Here is a 22,326-nt window from a genome sequence, read left to right on the forward strand (position 1 = left end):
TAATTGATAAACTATTTCACCGTTACCGCTGCTGTGAATTAATAATTAATTGATGTTGATGTAGTCGTTAAGTTGTTGACTTTGATCAAAATGTTGCCTTTTAAAAGCTCCAGGGTGTCAAAACGCTACGTTTAATGGTCACAAATGATCATTTATAGTGCTAGAATGATCATTTGTGACTATTAAACATAATGTTTTGAACCCTGGAGCTTTTAAAAGACATCATTTTGATTTAAGTCAACAACTTAACGGCTACATCAACATCAGTTAATTATTAACTGACAGCAGGGGTTGATAAGTGCCAGAAAGTAGTTAATATCACTTTACATTTAAGGCACTTTTGTTACTTGTCTTACAAGTTATTTAGGGAAAAGTCGAGAAAAAGTGAATAATTGCCCTATTACGCTTTTTATATCTTACTCTATCCATTTGCGCATGAATTGAATGGCAAGACACCAAGCAAGGAAGAAAAACAAAGAAATTGTGCAAAGGTTAACTCGCCATGGCGAGCAGAGGCAGAGAGTTCCAGAGACAAGTCACCCCCAATTCGCAACGGCGAGTTGAAGGCGAGAAATCTCGCAATGGCGAGTGGAAGGCGAGTCCAGGGTGAGGAGGAACAGAGAGCAGAGGATCAGAGTTCGCCATGGCGAGCTAAGGCGACCAAAAACTCCTCAGAGCTGACATGGCAGAAACCCACTGGTGAAGAAACATCAACTCACCATGGCGAGCATATCTCGCGAGGCGAGTTTAGCAGAAGATGACTATGTATAAAAGCCTTTTTCATTCATTTAAGATATTATCTTATCTTCATTTTAGAGAGAGAATAAGGCGAAAATATCTGTACTTCATAGGGCAAGAGTGTTAGAAGGTGGATTCATCAAGAAACTTTGAGAAATCAAGATCTTGGCATGAATCTTCACCATTTCTTCCATGATTGTAATGTTATCATGACAATGATCAACTAAATCTCCTTTGTTGGGATTAGAGGTACTTGATTAAGGCTTAGAATGTAATCTTTTGATCCTTGAATATATGATTCTAGTAATTTAGATGATATTAAGTTTATTCTTGCATTTCATTCTTATCTTTGATTTAATTGCTATTGACAAATACTTTTGAATCTAGGTTTAAAATATTCATCTATCAAAACAATGATTCTAGACATAAAATTGATGTTTTGATAATCACACAAAGTATCAAATCTTAAAGCTTTCAGATCGTATGATAGATTGAGAAATCGTCAATTAAACGATACGATTGATCTCACAACATCATTTAGACATGAATGATGTTGTAGAGTGATACATGATAATATCGGTAAAACACTAGAATCAATATACGTGTTCATTAGATTATATTCGATGCTTAATCAACGAACTCTAATCCCAACGTTTTTATGCCTTATTACTCTCCCCTTTTATTATCGCAATTTAGTTTTCGTAGTCTTTATAACAAACAACCAATTAAACCCTAACTTAAAATGATAATTTATGCTGAACGATTTATGATACCACACTAGTTCCTGAGGAGACGATACAAAAATACTACATCAGGGGTAACGGTGAAATAGTTTATCAACTTAAAAAACTTATTTGAAACTTAAAGGACTGGCTTGGGAATTCTGTCAAACTAAAAGGGCCTAATTGAAACTTTCGAAACTTAAAGGACTAACTTGAGAATTTTGTAAAACTAAAAGGACCAAACGTGGTATTTAGCCGAATTTTTAAGAGCACACCTTTTCAAAACTTTAATGTCGTATATTGAACTGAGTACGAGACTAAAAGTTGGAAGATTTTTAGTGCAGACATTGCTTCTAACATCCTTAGCACTTCTTTGGGCATTGGGGAACGTGAACTAAAGGTAATTTGCTTTTTATTTGCAATTCTGTTATTGCTCTACTTACTTTTACTTTTTATTCATGATATAACATTAACATTACATGAATTGGTGTGAATGTGTTTTGAGTATGTAATACTTTTTATTCATATATGACATTAAGATATAAATAGTACTCCCTCCATCCCAAATTGTATGTCGCTTCGGAAAAAAATTTTGTCCTAAATTATATGTCGTTTTACAATATCAATGAAATATTAATGTTACTTTTCCTATTATATCCTTAACTATTAATTACTCTCTCTTCTTTCAATTATTTCATTTATCTTTTCCATACCATTTATTAAGGATAATTTTGTAAAACAACTCATAATTTCTCTTCCTCACACAATATTAATTACATTTCTTAATACGTGTGAAATGGCCAAAACGTCGTATAATTTGGGACGGAGGGAGTAGTACTTACTTTTTATTCATGAATTGATCCATGAATATTGATTATTATGAAGTTATCAATCCACTTTCCACGTTCGGATCTATGAATTTCATTTATTTGTATGTATTTACATGTATGACGTATCGTTGTGTTGCCAATATATGAATGTCATCAATCGATTCGATATATATATATATATATATATTGCTTCATTGTAGGGGCATGGTTTTTAATTTGATCTGAATGATATATTTATATGTATCTCGCTTTCCTTTATCTAAAATATGCATATCAATCAAAATTTTAAGTCTTTTTTATTGATCGTTGTATTTAACATTTACATTATTAGCTTTTACCCTATTTGATTAGGATGAAATATACAAAAATGCTTGATACATATTTAAACTACTTTATGTTGATTGGCCAAAATAGCTGTACGCCATATTGTGAGCTGTCAGTAAATATAATTTGTTTGAATGTGGATTGGTTAAATTGAAACGTGTTTGTGTGAAGGTTCGACTTGATATAAGTAAAACTTTTGTAGTTTAAAAACATAAACTTATTTCTCCTATATAAAAAAACTTATTTAATAGTTTGCTAAATATTAAATACAACTATTTTTTTGTTATTTTCTTAAAAAAACTAATTTTTTTTTTTATTTTCTTAAAAAAAACTAATTTTTTATTATTTGTGATTTTCTATTATTAAACAATGTATAAATACAACCAAATGAAAAAATGTTAAAAAGTGCCCTAGGAGCATTGTTTAAGGATACAAATATATAAATTTTGTATTGTTAAATAATGTATTCTACTTTCTAAAAATAAAATATACTAGATATGAATTATTCAAATTTTTAATTATTATTTTTAGATTAATTTGCGGTTTTAATTATATTTCGATTTAGATATATGAACAACCTATACTGACAAGGTCCATGTATGTTCGCTCAAGTGTTTTTTTATTTTTATGTATTTGTGCGCAAAAATAAGAAAGAAACCAAAAGAAGTAAGTATAAAATAATTGATGAATATAATAGGATATTGAACAAATAATTAATGTTGATGATACTCGTCATCTAAGTTTAAAGTGACAATTGATAATAATTATAATTTGTTCATAAAATAATGAAATGTTATAAAATTGATGTGATTATTCTATAAAAAAAAAAAAATCCAGTTATTTGATAGATAATAGATGCATAATACATAAATATAATAGGTGTTATGAAATATGCTTTCACTTTGTATTTTTAAGATACATATTATTCATTCTCACATATCATGCATGATTCTTCGAGTCATATTTAATACATAAATAATAAGAGATATATGTTGGTTGTGTGGTGCATATACTTGGTGATGTTCTTAGTGATTAAGATGCATGACTCCGAGAGTCATATTTATTTTTCGGTGTTACTTTGTTTTATGGTGTTGTTTATCGAAAGTTATATTTAATACATGAGAAATAAAAAGAAACAATAGCCTATGATTTATACTTGTAAAAAAAAGCCTATGATTTCTATAATATTTAAAATTATTATTTTTTTAATTTAAAATGATTTATTAATGGTGTTTTTTTTTAGCAAATTATTAATGGTGTTTTTATCACATCACTTAAATTTCTAAAATAATCAATAAGGAGTATCCAAATTATATCTGTAATTTTAACAATACTTGATAGACTTTAACCTTCAAACTAAATTTTTGAATATCAAATTCTCTTTCCCCTATGAATTGGAATGATAAGAGCAAACTTTAAATTTCTATCCAAAGTCTGATATTTAAAATATTATCATCATAAAATAAAAAAAAATTAAACATAATTTAAAAAAAAATATATAATAAAAAACTAAAAATATTCAAATGAAGTAAAAAAAAAAAGAGGATATAAATCATAAGAAATAATTGGAGGTAAAAGTATCTGAAGTAAATTTAAATCTGGTAGTCTCTTGATCTCTTTAAACATTTAAACTATCTATAATCTTTTTGTGCTCATTGTGTTGGATCATCGGTAGAAAAACCTCACTGAACAAGCATTTGTCAATCGGAATTTATTGTTAGACTAAATGACAAGGGCCATTGAAAACAAACACATACAGAAGTGAAAAAATTATTGATTTGAGTAAATCATATCAATTTAATTAAGAATCATGTGAAAAGCGTCCAAAAAAATACACCCGAGTATTTTCCTAATTTTGTTTTACAAATTAAATTCCACCAACTAAATTAGGCTATACGTTAAAAAAAAAAGCTTTACGTAAAAAAAAAGAACTAAACTAGCTTTGCTTAAGAAAAAAAAAACTAAGATTTTTGTGAAACAAAAAGAGAGTTGGTGGAGATTATCTAACAGACAGAGGACATTATCGTCCAAAGAAAAACAATAAAAATCTCTGGAGAAAGTAGAAACTAAAAAGGAAGAATTTTGCAAGGTATCGCTCGCGACTCGCGAGAGGCACACTAGGGTTACAAGGTATCCATCCATCCATCCAACTTGGCCCTCTTCTATGTTTCTACTCTATTAGGACTTTCAACTTCTTTTCTCTTGACTTGGCCCTTAGGTTAAATTTCTTCATCGGTTAGTTACATGTTTGCTGGTAGAATTGTTTGTTTATTAGACAATTGCGAGACGAAGGCGGTGTAAGAAGGAACCTAAATTAGACAACAAAAATGAAGACATTATCAGTGACTTGACTGATTCTGTTCTCCTCCACCTACTCTCCTTTCTGAACGCAAAACAGGCCGTTCAAACCTGCATTTTGTCCAAAAGATGGATCATTCTCTGGAGGAGTCTTCCCACTCTTACACTAAGTTCTTCATACTTTAGGTCCGGAAAAAAAGTTTGATGAATTTGTGTCTCAGATTCTCTCTCTTCGTGATGGCTCAACCGCCATCCACACTCTTGATTTGTATCGTCGTCAGTACATGAAGCCTACCCTACTCCCAAGGATCATAGAATACACTGTTTCACACAATGTCCAACACTTAATACTTGATTACACTTGTCATATTGAAGACTTTCCTTCTTGCATCTTTTCATGTCGCACTTTAACGTCTCTTAATCTTTCTGGTTTCATATACAATGCAATTTTAAGTCATAAACCGATATTTCGAAATTCTCTGAATTTGCCAGCATTAACCAACTTGTCTCTAAAGTACTTTGGCTTTTGTCGAGGTGATGATGGTTGTGTCGAGCCCTTTTCCACGTTTAAAATGTTGAACAGTTTGGTCATTGACTGTTGTATAGTTCTCGACGCACAAAAACTTTGCATATCAAGTGCCAAACTTGTCAATTTAAGTATACTTATGTGGGATTCTGTTCCTGAGACCTATGTTGGAATCTATTTTGGAATTGAGCTATATGCTCCAAGTCTTCATACCTTTGCTTTTACGGGTCGCTATACTCCAAAACTTTTTGGGAGCAAGAGTGTTCTCTCTTCTATCAAACATGTAAGTATTGATTTAAGATGTTATTTGAACTTGGAGTCGCGGGAGACTTCATCAATTCTACTCAATTGGCTGGTTGAGCTTGCTAATATCGAATCATTGAGTTTCTGTTCAAATACTATCAAGGTATTTTATATTGTACCATTGATGCTTCTTTTTATATTGTATTTATAATTTTTGATCAAAAATAGGACTTGCATTAAACTGATCGTAATACTTCTTGATTGCTTAGGTTCTTTCTTTAGTTCCTGATTTATTGAAGGTTGAGTTCCATTCCTTGTGTACCTTGAAGTCACTGAAAATAAAAACGGACCGAACTTCATCTATAGATGACGACATGGTGGGATTTTTGATTCAAAACTCACCCTCGGCAAAAGTTGACATCATAGGTTTATAAAGGTGAAATGTACATTCAACAACATTTTAAAGATAGATTGATTGATTTAGTAATTTTACTTTTGCATCCTTTTTTGTTTCTACTTCCCACGATGTCTCTGGTTATAATAACTTAGTTTCAGGGGATACATTACAAAACCCTTTTAGTGCAACAAATGTTTGTGTGCAATGTATGCAGTTGACGTGTGCATCTTGAATCACTTGTACAACTAGTTTGAATTAACTTCTAGCTCATAGAATATTCACAACTGATATGAACTTGAGTTGCTACTTGTGAAAAAAACTTGATTGTACATCTTAAATCACATGTTGGACCAGTAATTTTAGTCATTCACTTCATAGGAGCTTCACTGATACTAATTTACAAAAAAAAGTCGTAATAAGTTTATAAGTATTAAGTAGATTCCTTCAAAAAAAAAAAAAAGTATTAAGTAGATTGTTCAATCATGTATTTTTTAAAATTTAATTTTAGGCACATGCAGACTTAGATATTTGAGTATCATATTTTAAGTAGATTGTTTGATACCTTTGTTCTATTTTACACCTGTCTTTTTATTTCATGCCTTTGTTTGGTCTGATAATGTTTCTTTTTTCTAACTTTTCACCTTTTATCCTTTTGGTTCATAATAACACTATCTGCGATGTATCGTTTTACTTTGCATTGTATTTTTCACCTTAGGGTTAAACAGGACAAAGTTATGTGGAAAATTGTTGTAAGAATCATAGACAAGTGGATTGTGACATAGATATTATTTCTTGAATTGAGCTTAAAATCATAGACACAATTCATTAAATCCTATTATTGTGTGACAGTAGGAAGATCACGCTCTTACTCGAAACAATGATCTTAAATTTCGATATTTATGTTTGTGTATGAATGGCACTGTCCTCTTGCTAATTTAGGATATAAATACTGATTTTTCTTCTTGCCAAGTGGGTTACTCATGTGTTAGGGTCTAGATAATATGGATGATGTAGTTGAAGTTGAGAATGAGGAGATTAAATATGTATTGGTCCCTAGATTTATGTTCCGTGCAATGATTTATTGACATGTTTGATCAACAAATTAGAATTTTGTTTACCTACATGCAGGAAGAATTTGGGAGCTCAATAGGAACAGAGTTGCTGCCCTTAATTATTAGAGATTAAGATGGAATTCCAATCAAAGAGATGTATTTGATTGGTATTGTGGCTGTAGTAGTGGGATGGGAATAATTATTTTTAGAGTAAACCCTCATTTGGGTCCCTGAAAGTGCACCTCGCTATCAGCCACATCCCTGGATCAATTAAACAAATCAAAAACTCGCTCAATGTATGTTCCGTTAGTCAAATGCATCCAAAACGTTAACTTGAACGTTAAGTGTGATTGGAGAGGGACCTGAATGAATGTAATCCCTCCATCTTCTGAAAAAAATTAACAAGTTCATATCTTCATCTTCCTTCATACCCTCCATCTCAAAACATTCCAAAAGACAAAAATAAGTTCTTTACAATCATTATCTCTGCTCTATCAACCATCAAGTCTGTTATCTCTCAATTATCGGTTTAATAATTGTTCTCTATTCTTTTACAGGAAACAAATGCCTAAACTTGGATAATAACACACCTCCCTACATGCAACAGGTTGCATGAAGAAGTGAGCAAAATCTAAAACGTCATCGGGGGTATTGAAGTCATTTTAAGCTGTGGCTGAATGAAAGAAAGAAAGAAAGTAAGAAAATTGAATTGAATTAAATTGAGCAACAAGAAGAATAGAATTAGTAAAAGTACGTACATGGTGATTTTGCGAAGGAAGAGTCAATTAAGGGCATAAGAGAGTCTTGTGTAATTGTTGGAGGCAAGTGCCGAATCACCACCTTCGTACTATCCCACATCACCCTACTTCGATTCAATTCAATTATTGGATTGGATCACATCTCCGCTGCTTCTCAATTTCGATGGAATCATTCAATCAGAAATTATAAATAAATTAAATTGAAATTGTGTGCCCTAATTTCACCCAACTTGCCGTAACCACGACAGGAGAGGAACAAGAGTGTTGTTTCTATTTTGAGCATGAACAAGAGGAAATTTAAGATTTTTTATTTTTATTATGGTTTTGGGTTGTTGGATTATGGATTTTGAATTGATGATGAAGAAGAAGATAAAGGGGGAAATCAATTTTGAATTTTGATTTTGAATTGCATAGGTATTGGTGAGCATGAGTTCATGAGTAGTGTTGGAGAAGATGAAGGAATTGAGGGCATTGAAGAAGATTGAAGAAGATGAAGGCAGAAACATGATTGTTGTCATTTTGGTCCCTCGTCTATGAGTATAACGGACACATCAGCACATTTAACACCAAGTTAACGTTTTGGATGCATTTGACTAACAAAACAGACATTGGGGGAGTTTTTGGTTCGTTTAATTGATCCATGGATCTGGCTGATAGCGAGATGCACTTTCAGGGACCCAAATGAGGGTTTACTCTTATTTTTATGTCAATGTATGTTGTATGCATAATCCTAGCATATCTTATACTTTGATTATTGCTTATCAATACAATTCTGCTTATCTATATAATCCATTTATTTCCTTAAATCCTTGCAGCAATATGACTAGAGGCAAGAGGGTGTGTGGTGCTTTTGGCTATGACCAATTTATTCTACACATCAACTATTCAATAAACATAAAATGATTTTTTTTCTTCTTATGACCAGATGAATTATTCATATATATATTTTTTGGTTTTAATCCTTCAGTTTAGAGGGGAAAGAGATCTTAGTAATCTGGAGTTCAAATGAAATGTAAGTAAAATCTGATAAATAATTGCTCCATCCAAAAATTGAACACGGATTCTCATAAACAATTCATGATTTGATAAAGTTCATTAACCACTTTAGTCCAATTACTTGCTTTATATTCATATATTCTACTTGTCAATTTAAGTAGATGCAATCAACCAACATAGAATAAAGGAGTTTCATGATTTGTAATCAGCATCAAATTATGTAATATGACTTATGCATATTATCTATTATATGTAAAAGAAGCAATTAGAATAATATTTCATGGTGTAATATAAGCAGAGTACAAGTGTGTTACAAGAAAAGAACACCATTTCTTCACTAAAAAAAAGAAAAAGGAAAGAACACCATTTGCATGTAGTTTCTGATTTCTTTGCCAGCGGATTGTGCATTCGTTTTCTTTGCCGAAGGAAATCTATCTATCTATCTATATTTATATCTATTTATATTATGGAAAAAGATTGAAAGACACCCTTTTTTATACACCTCTCGTGTACACCCCATATGTTAGGAGTATTTTAGTAATTTCGCATCACATCATCATCTCCTCTTATCCTTTCTTTCAATGTTTTTGTCACATGTCACAATTCTGTGTGGCTGTTAAAAGGTATATGCCACCTAAGGTGGTCCATGTATAAGGGCTCTTATATTATAAATATTTACCTTATAAGAAATGAAAAGTATATGCGGTTGATCATTTAGCTTACAGTACAGTATTGATATTCTTACAGCTACACCAAAAGCATATTTCAATTATGTGGATTGTGGCACATTGTTTCGCAACGTTCTTTTGTTTTTTCGTCTTACTTTCGTTCATTTTAGATTGACGGAGTAACTTTGATCCAGTGTAGATTAAACAGTGACATTGACGTCTTCATTGTTATAGGTATGGAGGTATGTGCGCACTTTAAATTCATCATATGTGTAGCCGTTGTCACATCTATATACATTTTATCCTAGTATAATATTAACCTGGATGTTTTGTGTTTGTTCACAAATTTATTCTTTTTTTGTTTTAGTAAATTTTAATTTGCTTTCGATCTATGTATTTTACCAATTTAAATGAATAAATGACATTATTTTAGTAAAATTATTATTATTAGAGTTTAAGTCTAAAGTTCTGCAATTGATAGATTATAGCCTCCATGAAGGTGTGTCTCCACTAATCTGTATTTTTCTTATAAAAAAACAAACAAGCACTATCTTACAAGTGTTTATATACAACTTACTTTTTAATCAAATAGAAAATATAATTAATACCATATGTGATACTTAACTTAGATGTTTATAACAAGTTAGTATTATGTTTGTTTTGTTACGGATTGATCTTATTTTATAATAAAAAATCTTAAAGATCGATTTGTAACAGAAAAAGTTAAAGGTCTAACTTATTATAAACATATAATTTAAAGGGCCTAGATGGTATTTAGCCTATTTAATGATATGTGAAATGTTTATTAATTTAAGTTTAAAACGACTTCTCTTGAGCTATCTTTGCAACTCCTTTCAAACAATATGAAAAATGATTGTGTTAATAGATAAATCTAAAATTTCTTATTTGCCCATTCATGCACAAACCATCTAAAACAACAATGTTTACCTTAGGTGTTTAATGCTGGTATCATCCTCCTCGTCATCCACTTTCAACGGTTCATTCAAACACTACAAGAAATTTATCATATACCAACTACAAAGAATCTTTGGTAAAGGTCATAAAACCTATGCCAACCAACAATCGCTTGCTTCCGTCAACTAAAATTCGCCACACCAACGGTAAAATGCCGTCCCAATAGCTTATAGCAACGGTAAATTTAGGTCTTTGGAGAAAACTTTGAAGCTATAGCAATGGTTAGTTACATTACACCTAATTAATAGCTTTACCCACCACCTATATCTGTCGGTATATGACCGGATTATCCGTTACAAATAAAATTTTGCCTAAAATAATATTTTTTAATAATAAACTTTTGGCAATACTTTTTATATGCGCCACACAAAATTTAAAGCAACATCAAAGAAAAATTCATTTATATTATCAAAATAGCAAGTCTTAGAAACATATTAAAATAAAAAGTAATGTCAATTACATATAATAACAAACACCAAAATAGATAGATACTACGACACAAAAAACACCCAATAGATGAACACAAACATATCCAAGATGAAAGTAGTTTTTAATCTTCCTCTCTTCCGTTTTCATCGCTGCATGAACTTGAAGAATTTGTCTAGTTTGAGGCGCTAGAAGCATCTGTAGCCTATTGAAAATAAAAGAGAATACGTTACAATCTCAACTTAATACATGTTATCCTAATATTCAAAATATGAACTCAAAGCGTAAAATATAATATACCTGTTTTGCAGCTTGTAAAAGAACATTCAAATCTTCTTGAGATAATCGATTTTGTATCACGAACATCATATTTGCCATAAACATATTTGTCTTCTCTTGACTTTCTCACATTTTCTCGAGGCTTGCCCGCATTTTCTTAAGTTCATCCCTCAACTCTTGATTTTCAGACAAAGAAGCTTTTGGTTTTTTAGGTTTAGGAATATTTCCTATACAATGCACACATCCCCTCTTTTCAGGTCCTTTTACTTGGGAATAAATGTCAACCTTTTGAGGCATATGACTTTGTGTCTTTTGGACCGGTTGAGAAGCTTGAGCCCCATTATTATGTTTGTTTAGTTCTTCCTGTAATAATGTTATAATAGATGTATAGATTAAAAGAATACCAAAGGGAAACAAGGATAACAAATGCCGAAGGAAATGTTCACAAAATGTAGCTACAAGCATTCTACCGGCACATTGAAACAAGTATCGTCCACGTCCTCGTCAACCTGTACCAGTTTGCTCAAAACTTTCACCGGTGTGCATTGAGCTTCAACATCATCATCATCATCATCATCTTCAAAATCACACATAAATTGAGATAAAGTAAATAAAACCTAAATCATGCAATTGAAAATTCACGAAAGATTTTTGCATGAACGATCGATACCTAGATCAATGCAAACAACCTTCGATTGAGGTTTTGAACGAAACACAGCTGTAGAATCGAAATTGAATGAATGAAAAATGACGAAAAAATGAATTGAATTCAGGAAAAAGAAAGAGGAATGGAGCAACAAGAGTGACTTACATGCTTGAAGAAAATCGTATTTTGAAATGGGAGGAGAAGGAGATTTGACATGGGTTCTGAATTTTCTGAGCATTATCTCAGGAAGATTCTCGGTTTTCGATTCTACCTTGAAATCGAAGACATCGAATTCGGTTTTCGATTCTACCTTGACATCAAAGACATCGAATTTGTTGATTGGGGAAGAGGATGCAGAAGATGAACGTTGAGTCATGGAGTGAATGAGTGAAACTACAGAAATGTTAGGGTGTTGTTGCTATTTTTGTGTGAATTTGGGAGTCGTTACTATTTCTCAGTTTCTTATTAGTGGTTTCAGACTTTCATGAATTTGTGTAAAATATTTTTTTGGGATTTGGTCGTTGTAATTTGAAGATTTTTTTGTTTTAGACTTTTATGAAAATTTTTGTCTCCTATAATTTAAGAAAATCTTGGGTTATCCTCTGCAATTTGAGCAAATTTCGGTTTACCTCCTGTTAATTTGAGAAAATTTTGGTTTACTCCTCTTCCATATCATTGATTTTGTACGGTCAAAATTCATAAAGGTTCAAAACCAAAAAACTTCAAATTACAAGGACGGAATCCAAAAAGAAAATTTTACAAAGGAAAAATCCGGATTCATGAAGGTTCAAAACCAAAAAACTTCAAATTATAAGGACGGAATCCAAAAAGAAAATTTTACAAAAGAAAAATCCGGAAATGTTCTATATTACAGGGGTAAATCACTCTTGATAAAAAAAAAACACTGTACTCCATAATTTTTGTGAGGACACCATAAAATTTATTCAATATACATCATTTAAAAAAAATAATCATCAAATAAGAAGGAAAGTTCCTATTCAAGAAATAAGAAGGAAAGCTATATAGTATGTATCATTTTCTCACAGTTTGCAATTTTTTTTTTTTTTGAAAGATAGAGAGCAGAGCCCATAAAACTAGACATAAATCAGTCAAATACAAGAATTTAACTTGAACATAATTGCGCTCATAAAAATCAAAACGGACTCATGATCGTTTTCCATATTAACCAACACATCTACGCACGCATTAGCTTCACCTATATTGGATTTTATTTTATTTTTTTAAGAAATTTTATTTAATTGAAAAAATTATTTTGTTTAATCAATAGTATAACCGTTTGATTCCATATCAACTAGCTTGTGTCATGCTCATAAACTATTTTAAGATTAAACTTTACCTTACTACAAATCAATATGTTTTATCAATATATAGCTAGGTAAATGACTTCCCTTCAAAAAAAAAAAAAACTAGGTAAATGACTTGCTAGGATTATGCAAGAATTTTGACAGAACCATCAATTAAACAATTTCTGTTTCTATGTGATAGATTGGGATTCACTCCCTTCCACATATTTCCTTTTTTCACCAATTAAACACTTTCTTGTATATCTTTTTCATTACTTACCTTTTGTTTTTGACTTTTGGGTTCACTTGTAAGACATCCATATGTTGAAATAATTTTTAACCTATTAGTTTATGATTAGAAGACATCGTCGATTTTGATTGATTGGCTATATTTATGTTGAACTTGGATAGGTGGCTTTAACCTCTTGAACTCTATCTTGTTTCATCTGAATCAATTTATGGTTGCACCTTTCAACACATATTGATTATTGCATATGTTTTCATGAGACATCATTGAAAGAATCTGGAATCTTAGATAAAGAATACAAACATTTTTGAATTTGTTTTTAATTATCAAAGCAAACTTTAAGAAGAGAAATAGATTAGTCATAAGATTAACTTCATCAGAAAAGTCATTCTCATAACTTCACCATAAAAATTTTCATATTGAAGATGTTATATATTCACATTCAATTGTTTGTGATATGCCGTCAGAATCGCTTTCAAATGTATACTTCTCAATTCCCTACGGAGCACACTAATGCTTGCAAATTTATCACGATGACAATTTAGACATCTTTAAAGCAAAGTGATATACAATAACATGAAATATATATAGTTAGTTATTTTAGCTTTAAAATGTCAACAATGTTGTACCAAACTTTATATCTTTCTATTTTACCAAAAATCTTATTTTGACCATTTTCGAAGGCAAAAAATGACACCCACTTCTTTCGTATTGAAGTGGTAATTAACTGTTCTTTAGACGAGAATCAATTGCTGATTGATTTTGCTTGAGATGCGCGTTGGTAGAAGAGGAAACTTAAACATAAAGAAAAAGAAAATATTAAAATTCATGCCACCAAATATTTTAGTCATTTACCCCAAAAATGATGGACAGAAGGTTATTGGCCATAGCCAGTCATACTATGAGGTCCACGACTAGTCGTTTAATTTTAGGGTCCATATTAAGGGTTGCTAGACGACTCTGACCGTTAAGCTAAATTTTTTCTAATCAAATTCTTTTTCCTATTGTAGTAATCAGAAATTTTAATTTAAGATTAATTAGAATATAACTTTACACTCGTTGTTGAGGATTTTTAAGTAAAAGTTTATAAAGAAAGATATTTGTGTTGATGTAACCGTGGAACTAGTAAAATGTTTGATTAAGTACTTAAAATATTATAGATAATTCGGATTATTCAGTGCTATTGTTATCTGAAAAAGTGTCCAATTAAATGAAGATTTTATAAGTATGTATGTTAAAATATTTCAAAATAATATAAAAAAAGTACTAGACAAAAGTTTATATATTCTTCTTAAAAAAGTTTAGTTTATATATATATTTTTAGGAAAGTTTAGTTTATATATTGTAGATCAAACAATAGATTTATTTTTTTTTTTTTTGGCTTAAATGCAATTTTTTTTTAGGTAAGCTTAAATGCAATTTTCATCTCCCTATTTATATATTTTCAAAAATCAACTTTTTGGTCCTTTTATTAAGAAAGTTAACGAAATTTTTTGGTCCCCCACCAATATAAATGATATGGCATCCGCATCAATGATGTGGCACTGAGTTGGCGACAATGAGTTGGAAAGAATGATTTCTCAAAACCCAACAATCAAATTCAAAACACATATATCTTCACTGTCACATCCTCATTCATTTGCGCATAATCAAGAAATCAAATTCAATCTTGATACAAAACCTAAATATTTTAACATTGATATCCTAAACCTCATGAACATGACAGAGGAAGGATACCTATTGGAGGAAGAAAAAAGTGGGAATCTATTAGTTACCGGCAACTATATAAGAATGATCTCTCTATCTTCAACAACTAACGAGTCCGACAATCAAAATATCAAATAAAGTACATAAAAGTTGCTCCCACCATCTCAAGTTCATATGATTCATTCTCTTTTCAATTTCTTTTTATTTATTTTCTAAATGCACATGTTAAAGTACATATTAATGAACCTATTTAAGGACTTTTTTTGGTTTAGCACCAATGGAGTTATTGAGTCCTTAATGTATTTTTGTTTAAAAATTATAATATCTGACATGGACGCGTGAGATCCATTTAAAAATCCTTATTAGTTTATTACCATTGTGGATGCTCTTGTGTGATTTCTTAAACTAATAATCAATGGAATGAAAGGACAAAATTTATTTTAAAGAACGCTATAGATAAACACGATGATGACTATTCTAGCTTTTTTGTCCTATGCTATATTTACAACTCTTCTCAAACAATATGCCACATCAGAAATGATAAATGAACACGCAAATTCAGACACAAATACGACAATAGTGGCTTTTATTGTAATTTTCATTAAAGTATAAGGGCAAAATCGGGGTTTCAATTGAATAATTCCCTCTTTGTATAGTACGTCGGTATCCCTCTTCTCTCCCCTATCTCTCTTCCCTGACTGGTGGTCGCAGAAGAATGAAATTGTGACCGAGGTAGAAAGGATGGTGGTCGCAGAAGGAGGGCGATATGGTGGGGTTCGGAGTCGCAGAAGACAGCGACGGCTACAGGAGGCGATAAGGATGGAAGGTGGGACAAACTTGCTGTTTGGTGTGGTGGTGGAGATCGGATCTGAGAAGCAGGAGACAATGGTGAGACGGTGGAGAGCGGAGGTCAAATCTCAGAGAAGGAGACAGCGAATGTTGCGGCGGTGGTGAGAGGGAAGAGACGGTGGTAAGATTGAGAGACATAGTTGTAAAGAGAGTTGCTGAAAAGGGGGAAGATGTAAAGAGAGAAAAAGAAAAAAGAAAGAGGAAAAATACCGTATTTCTATACGGTGTCAGTATTGTGTCTAATTTTTTGTGTCTGGTTATCACTGCTCATGGCACATGTCATGTTAATAAATAAATCTATATGTAAAATTAGGGTCACTTCATATCTAAAAGTGACGATGTGTAGCTGAACATGGCTCCAAATAGATTGGGATTAGATGACTTTGGATGGGAATTTTTTATTTTTTTTATTTTTATGATTTTAGTGTATTTAGGAGCGATTTATAAAAGTAATAGATGAAAGAGAAATGATAGTTAAGACGGGGTTCACTTGGGTGACTTTAAGTTTGACGACTTTATCTCTATCTCGATTCTAACCAATAATTATCTCTCATCAAAATAATTTATTTTAATCATTTATCTATCATTATCTCTCATCTAAAATACACTAAAATAGCCAAACTCATTAAAACACAAAATCACAAGTATTTTCTGTCAAGAGGAGGAAACTGAGAGTGATAGAGAGAAAGTCATGGTGACTTTTCCTCCATAATGTCATATAATCCTAACAAGCTCCAAACACAACACAATACTACTTCCTCCGTCCCTATATGTAAGCACCCATTTGATTTAGTTTTGTCCCTAAATGTAAACCCCTTTTCAAATTACTAGATACATTTATTATTTTTTTCCTAAACATACCCCTAATTAATACTACTAACTTGTTTTGAAATATAAAAAGTCAAATTCAATACACATACAAATAAAAGATAATTTGGTAATATTAATACACAGAACAGACATATTAATTACACTGACAACTTTTCTTAAGAAATGTGAAAAAAGCAAAGAGAGGTTACATTAAGGACCGAGGAAGTATTAAATACTAGGAGTCTTGACAATTTTGAAGTCTGCACAACAAATCATACAAAAGAATCTTGTTTGCTTTATTATTATTATTATTATTATTATTGCCGACGCCATGCACTTCAACATTCCAGTTGCTATATTAAAAAAAAATAATAATAATGTACACACCATCAAATTTATAGTAGGTATACATCAATTCAGAAAAATTTATCAAATAAGAAGGAAAGCCACGTATCATTTTCTCCCAACTTTCAGTGTAGCAGACATTTTCAGCGCTGGATCACCTTCACAAACAAAACGCAACTTTGTTTTTCACCTATATTGAAGCTGTTATATACTTATGTTCAATTGTTTCTTATATATCCAGTCAGAATCGCTTTCAAATGTATTTGCTTCTCAATTTCCACCTTCGCATTTGAATTAAAAATAGAGCGACGAAGATTTTTTTAACAGAAGGATTGCGGCAAATATTAGCATCCCTACCGAGCACACTAATGCCTGCAAGTTCATCACCATAACAATTTAGACATCGCTAAAGCAAAGAGAAATACAATAACATAATTTACAAATAAATATAGACAAAACTACATCAAGAGTCCTTTAATTTAATTTAATTTAAAGTTTCAAACATGTCTTTTATCTTTATTTCGTTTTTCATGTCAAGTTAGTCATTTTAGTTAAAAACGTCAACAATGTTGGACCAAACTATATGCTACCAAAATTCTTATTTTGACCATTCAAAAAGACAAATTATATCTTCAACTCATCAAGATAGCATCTAAATTACATCATAATGATTGTTAACTATTTAAGACCCTCTACCTATTAGGTATCCTCAATCGGGAGAATCTTCTTCAGGGTCTTATACTTCTTCAGGGTCTTATAAGACCCGGGGTCTTACTTAAGACCCCTACTTTTAAGGGGGACCCGCACTCTTTTAATATTAAAAAATTGAAATATAATGATATATAATTATTGATAGTGGATTAGTGGGTCCCATTTAAGAACTTTGTGTGAGATCTGGGTTGGAGTGATTGAATGCTTATTAGGTACTACTATTAAAAAATTATAAATGAGTGACGTGTGCACGTGGGACCCATTTAAGAACCCAAAAATGGGTGTCTCCGTTGTGGATGCATCTAATCCATCCAATTTAACATGATCTTTTTAAGTTTTTATCTGATTGTGACCTCATTGTAGTCATCAAGGGTCTAATTGGTGGTGATGAGTGGTTAAACGTTCTTTGTAATATATTCAATGATTCTATACACAAATTTGTAACAAAAGTGGACAAGAATAAAAACTGGCTCAATAGTGTAAACGTAAAAGACTAACTGATACGGAAAAAAAAGATAAATGACATATATAAAACTTTAAATTAAGTTAAATGACTCCTAACGTAGTTTCGCCAAAAATATAGTAACATGAGATATCTGCAATGCCAGAAACGGAACTTGGTTAGCAAGTTCTTTCCTCACAACTTACAGCCACTCAAGGTCATTATGCCAGCTTAAATGATATGGCTTGTTTGCTTAAATTATTTATTTTCATAAAATGTGTATTTGATCCATGGAAACATGGTTTGCCAACTGGAGTTACCAAAGCTTCCTTTGTTTATTTGAACTTAACTACACTGAGCTAATAGTATTTACTATGGCTATGCTCAAACCAACTCTATTTAGCAGTTTAACTTATTTTAATGCACAGCATTAACATTTGTGAATGAATGCATGAGGAAACAGACAGATACACACAAATAGACAAGGAGAGAGCAGAGAGAGAAAGGGAAGAGAGATTACAGCAATTGCAGAGGCTCCCAGCCCCGCCCGTTCCCTAGGGTCCTTCCGATAATGATTCCCAAAATAGAGAATTGTTGCATAGAACCACATAGGAGGGCAAATAAATCCAAAAAGAAATCTGCAATTTAACAAATATAAGAAATCTGCAATTCAACAATCATAGCAGCGAGGAAATGGAGAAGGTAATTTAATTAAATTACTTACGAGAACCATCCAATTCCGCATCCAAAGCATGGGAGGGGCTTATCATAAAGTCCTGATTGGAAGTCCTCTGGATCTCTAACTAAGGCATACTTTCCCTTTCCGTGAGCCATTGGATCTCCTGCTTGTCCTGCCACATAAAGCGCAAGTATTTATTTGAAGGGTGTGAACACAGAATTCATTGAAATTTAAGCAAGAAACATTTTGTAAGAAAAATAAAATTGGATTTGTATTCCAGTATTTAATGAATCTATTCTGCACATTATCTCTAAACTAGGAGCTGCTAAGGCATAATTCATTAGCATATTACTCACAGTACGTAATAGAGCAAGTTCTTTAAATTTTTGTAAGACAATACCCTAAGATCAAACTCAAAAAGCTTCTTAAAAAAAAAGATCAAACTCAAAAGACAAAGGGGGAATGGATTCATCTATATCAATATAATGGAAGTCGGCATTAAGCGCCACTGTAAATGACTTGCAGAACATCGAAAATTTCTTTCATCAATTATACAAAGAAGAGCTTGATCTTTATGACGCAACAATTACAAAGGAAAATTGAGCACGCAACACACTCAAGGAATAGACTATAAGAGAAACTATTAGGAAAGATTTAGAGGAGCTTGATCTTTATGATGCAACAATTACATGTTATATGATTTCCCAATTCAAATCCTAATCTATAATTCTAATCCTAATAGTGAATATTAGGATTTGGTTGTTTGATTCTAACACTCCCCCTCAAAATAAAGCTTACTAAGTTTTAAGTTTGTTACATCGTGTGGATATAATGTAGAGAAAATACAAACAACAAGGCCGTAGCTTCAGCCGTAAACGGTAGCATGACTAGAGGTCACACTATAGCAAAGACAATTGGGCTCACTGGATGATTTCAAAGGTGACTACTGACTGGTGGTTTTGAAAAATGGGTCTCTCTAGAGAAAGTGCAGCTGGTTGAATCAAATTTTCCTGGATGCAAAGAGAAACCCACTGACGTGAAAGAGAAGCAAGGGATGATGAAGCACAATGGATGTGCACAGTAGGACAGAAGTAGGACAAAAACGTTGACCGGATGAAAAGAGATAATAAGAGGTCACAGCAGAACCAAACCATGGCAGATCCTTGTAGAGGAGAGAGAAAATTCATCAAAAAAGGTCAAAGAAAAATCGTCCAGTAGCTGCAGTGGCAGCAGTAGGTGCCCAGGTGGAAGTTGTGCTCGGCAGAGGCGAAAACCAATGATATAATTGTAAATTGATATGATTTGCTAATTCAAATCCTAATCTATGATTCTAATCTGTATAATAAATACTAGGATTGATAAGGCGACTTGGTGATTTGGGTGAGGAACATAGAAACTAGAGTGATAAAGAGGCCAAAGGTTCACCTTCCTCCACTAACAAAATAAGAACTGATGACTAACATGCGTCATTTAAAAATAAAATAGGTAATGAATACTTAAGTAGAAAAATCATTTGACATATGACTCCTATTGTTACCTCTTGAATTACTCCGAGCAAAGGGCCTTAAAAGATCAAAATTCTTAACAGAAATGGATCTTGCCGATTCCACGCCCTTTCTTAAATCAACATTCTCTTCCACCCTACCATCTGCAACAGCAAAGGAAATTCCATTTGAAAATGCTTATTGGAGATGGACCTCGCTAACTCCACATTTTTTTCTCAGTCAACCAATCCAAACAATGATAAACTAGACCATAAACTTGAAAGCTTGGAGACCAGACCAGTATGGCGATACATATCACTTGAATAAATTATAGTGTTGGCATACATTATAATTTACAAAGATTTCATTATCAGTGACAGAACAAATACACAATTCCTTAATTCATATTGGTGAATGTACAATATTGTCTGATGACCGAATACATTTCCTCCTTCCATTTGTAACTTATTAAGTGGAGGAATAATTATCACAGTCTGGCCATTAGGAACATATTATATTATGAAACACTCGCATGGTTTTGATGGTTTGTTTATAGCTTTCTAAATGCTAACAATAGCTCGAATTTCTTTATTCAAACAGAATTTTTAGAACCTTAAAACCTAGTAGCTCAATGATACAAACAATGATAAACGTAAAAGCATGAAGACCAAATGATGTTCAACATTTAAATTTCCCCGGCATCTCACACCAGTGCTAAAACACATATTTTTTACTAATGCATCCCACAAGTGCATGACCTAGTTATCATAACTTATCTCAGAATGTGTGACACAAAAGAAAAATCACGGCAAGGTGTTGAACATATTGAAAAGAAGAGACTGATAATTACAATCTATAAATAAGCACATGCAATTGTATTAACATCTATGCCAATTAGTCAGGTAATAACAACGAAAACATTTCAGCACCTTTATCCATGGATTTTGTAGATACTTTGCTCACTTAAGCCTTGAATTGTTCAAATAACAGTCAGAATTCCTGTTTTTTGAAAATTGAATCAAAATTAACATAAAAAGATGAACTGTAAGAGCAGATAAATACATGAAAAGAGTTAGCAACTATATTGACTTGTGAGATCAGATATATGCATTCTGCTTATCCTTCAGAAATCAATCAAATCATCAGAATTGTAATAGTATTGTACCTAAACCCTAAACAAAAACAACATTTTGACTTGAATCAACAAAACTATTATAATCATAAAAAAAAAAAAAAAATCCGAAATATCTGAATTAAGCAATTAAGATAGTAATCATGTATTGTTCAACAGCAATGATGATCTCGAAATTGAGAATAAAACAGTATGAAATTGAATAACGTAATTAAGAAGATGCCAAAAAAAGTAACGAAGAAAAGAGAAAAATTTAGAAAATGGAAGAGAAAGTAACCTTGAAAGAAAGAGAAAGAAACTGAAATGAAGAAGATTGTTTTCTAATTCATCTGTTTGTTATGTTATACGCGAAACGGAGCTTTAACGTCAAACAATTTGAAAGCTTAATACTGACTCCGTAGAAACAAAGAAAGAACTCAGCTGACTATTTTTTTGTTTTGTTTGTTTCCTTTCTCCCTTCTCTAACTCTTTACGTTTTAAAAACAAAACGATCGGTAAATAAAAAAATATACTAATTTCTTATTTTTACTCTTTGGCTGCTTTCAAAAGATGAAAATTTCCTTTGTCTGCTTTCTCGCTTCTGATAGTCTTTGTCAACATTCTTGAGCTGTATCAATATTCTTGCTAAAGGTGTACTTCTTTTAATATGCAAATGTTAATTAGTATTTTTTTTTTTTTGACAAGAAATGTTAATTAGTTAATGATTAGTAATTATATTATAGTTTTTTTTTTTCGGTT

General features: G+C 31.7%; 2 protein-coding genes and 1 non-coding gene across 4 annotated transcripts; 1 reads left to right on the plus strand and 2 right to left on the minus strand.

Annotated features, from left to right (window-relative positions):
- Positions 1 to 581: 581 nt before the first annotated feature.
- LOC25494200 (F-box/LRR-repeat protein At3g26922) lies at positions 582 to 8,714 on the plus strand. Its single transcript, XR_005645611.1, has 4 exons — positions 582 to 699; positions 4,873 to 5,844; positions 5,951 to 6,117; positions 7,207 to 8,714. It is a non-coding gene; the product is annotated as an F-box/LRR-repeat protein At3g26922 (transcript).
- Positions 8,715 to 10,948: 2,234 nt separating this feature from the next.
- LOC25494201 (uncharacterized) lies at positions 10,949 to 12,336 on the minus strand. Its single transcript, XM_013602988.3, has 5 exons — positions 12,044 to 12,336; positions 11,903 to 11,950; positions 11,703 to 11,809; positions 11,254 to 11,595; positions 10,949 to 11,158 (listed from the first exon to the last, which is right to left on the minus strand). The coding sequence occupies exons 1-4, from the start codon at positions 12,252 to 12,254 to the stop codon at positions 11,359 to 11,361; spliced, it is 603 nt and encodes a 200-aa protein (XP_013458442.1). The 5' UTR covers positions 12,255 to 12,336; the 3' UTR covers positions 10,949 to 11,158; positions 11,254 to 11,358.
- A 4,643-nt stretch (positions 12,337 to 16,979) lies between these two features.
- Positions 16,980 to 22,120, minus strand: LOC25494202 (uncharacterized). Of its 2 annotated transcripts, XM_013602989.3 has the most exons (7): positions 21,866 to 22,120; positions 21,622 to 21,628; positions 21,386 to 21,455; positions 20,510 to 20,620; positions 19,018 to 19,144; positions 18,814 to 18,931; positions 16,980 to 17,512 (listed from the first exon to the last, which is right to left on the minus strand). In XM_013602989.3, the coding sequence occupies exons 3-7, from the start codon at positions 21,393 to 21,395 to the stop codon at positions 17,435 to 17,437; spliced, it is 444 nt and encodes a 147-aa protein (XP_013458443.1). In that variant the 5' UTR covers positions 21,396 to 21,455; positions 21,622 to 21,628; positions 21,866 to 22,120; the 3' UTR covers positions 16,980 to 17,434. The 2 variants fall into 2 exon arrangements, with proteins under 2 accessions (XP_013458443.1, XP_024636084.1); XM_024780316.2 differs by lacking the exon at positions 21,622 to 21,628 and having other exon boundaries at positions 21,866 to 22,114.
- Positions 22,121 to 22,326: the final 206 nt, after the last annotated feature.

This window comes from Medicago truncatula, chromosome 4, assembly GCF_003473485.1.
Source record: "Medicago truncatula cultivar Jemalong A17 chromosome 4, MtrunA17r5.0-ANR, whole genome shotgun sequence".
NCBI lineage: Eukaryota > Viridiplantae > Streptophyta > Magnoliopsida > Fabales > Fabaceae > Medicago > Medicago truncatula.

Coding starts and splice junctions, on each gene's coding strand:
- LOC25494201 (XM_013602988.3), bottom strand. CDS start 12,254: ATGACTCAACGTTCATCTTCTGCATCCTCTTCCCCAATCAACAAATTC. Junction 11,951..12,043: donor ATACGATTTTCTTCAAGCAT/GTAAGTCACTCT, acceptor TCGATTCTACAG/CTGTGTTTCGTTCAAAACCT. Junction 11,810..11,902: donor GGTTGTTTGCATTGATCTAG/GTATCGATCGTT, acceptor GTGATTTTGAAG/ATGATGATGATGATGATGAT.
- LOC25494202 (XM_013602989.3), bottom strand. Junction 19,145..20,509: donor TGCTCGGAGTAATTCAAGAG/GTAACAATAGGA, acceptor TTTATGTGGCAG/GACAAGCAGGAGATCCAATG. Junction 17,513..18,813: donor TGGGAGCCTCTGCAATTGCT/GTAATCTCTCTT, acceptor ATGAACTTGCAG/GCATTAGTGTGCTCGGTAGG.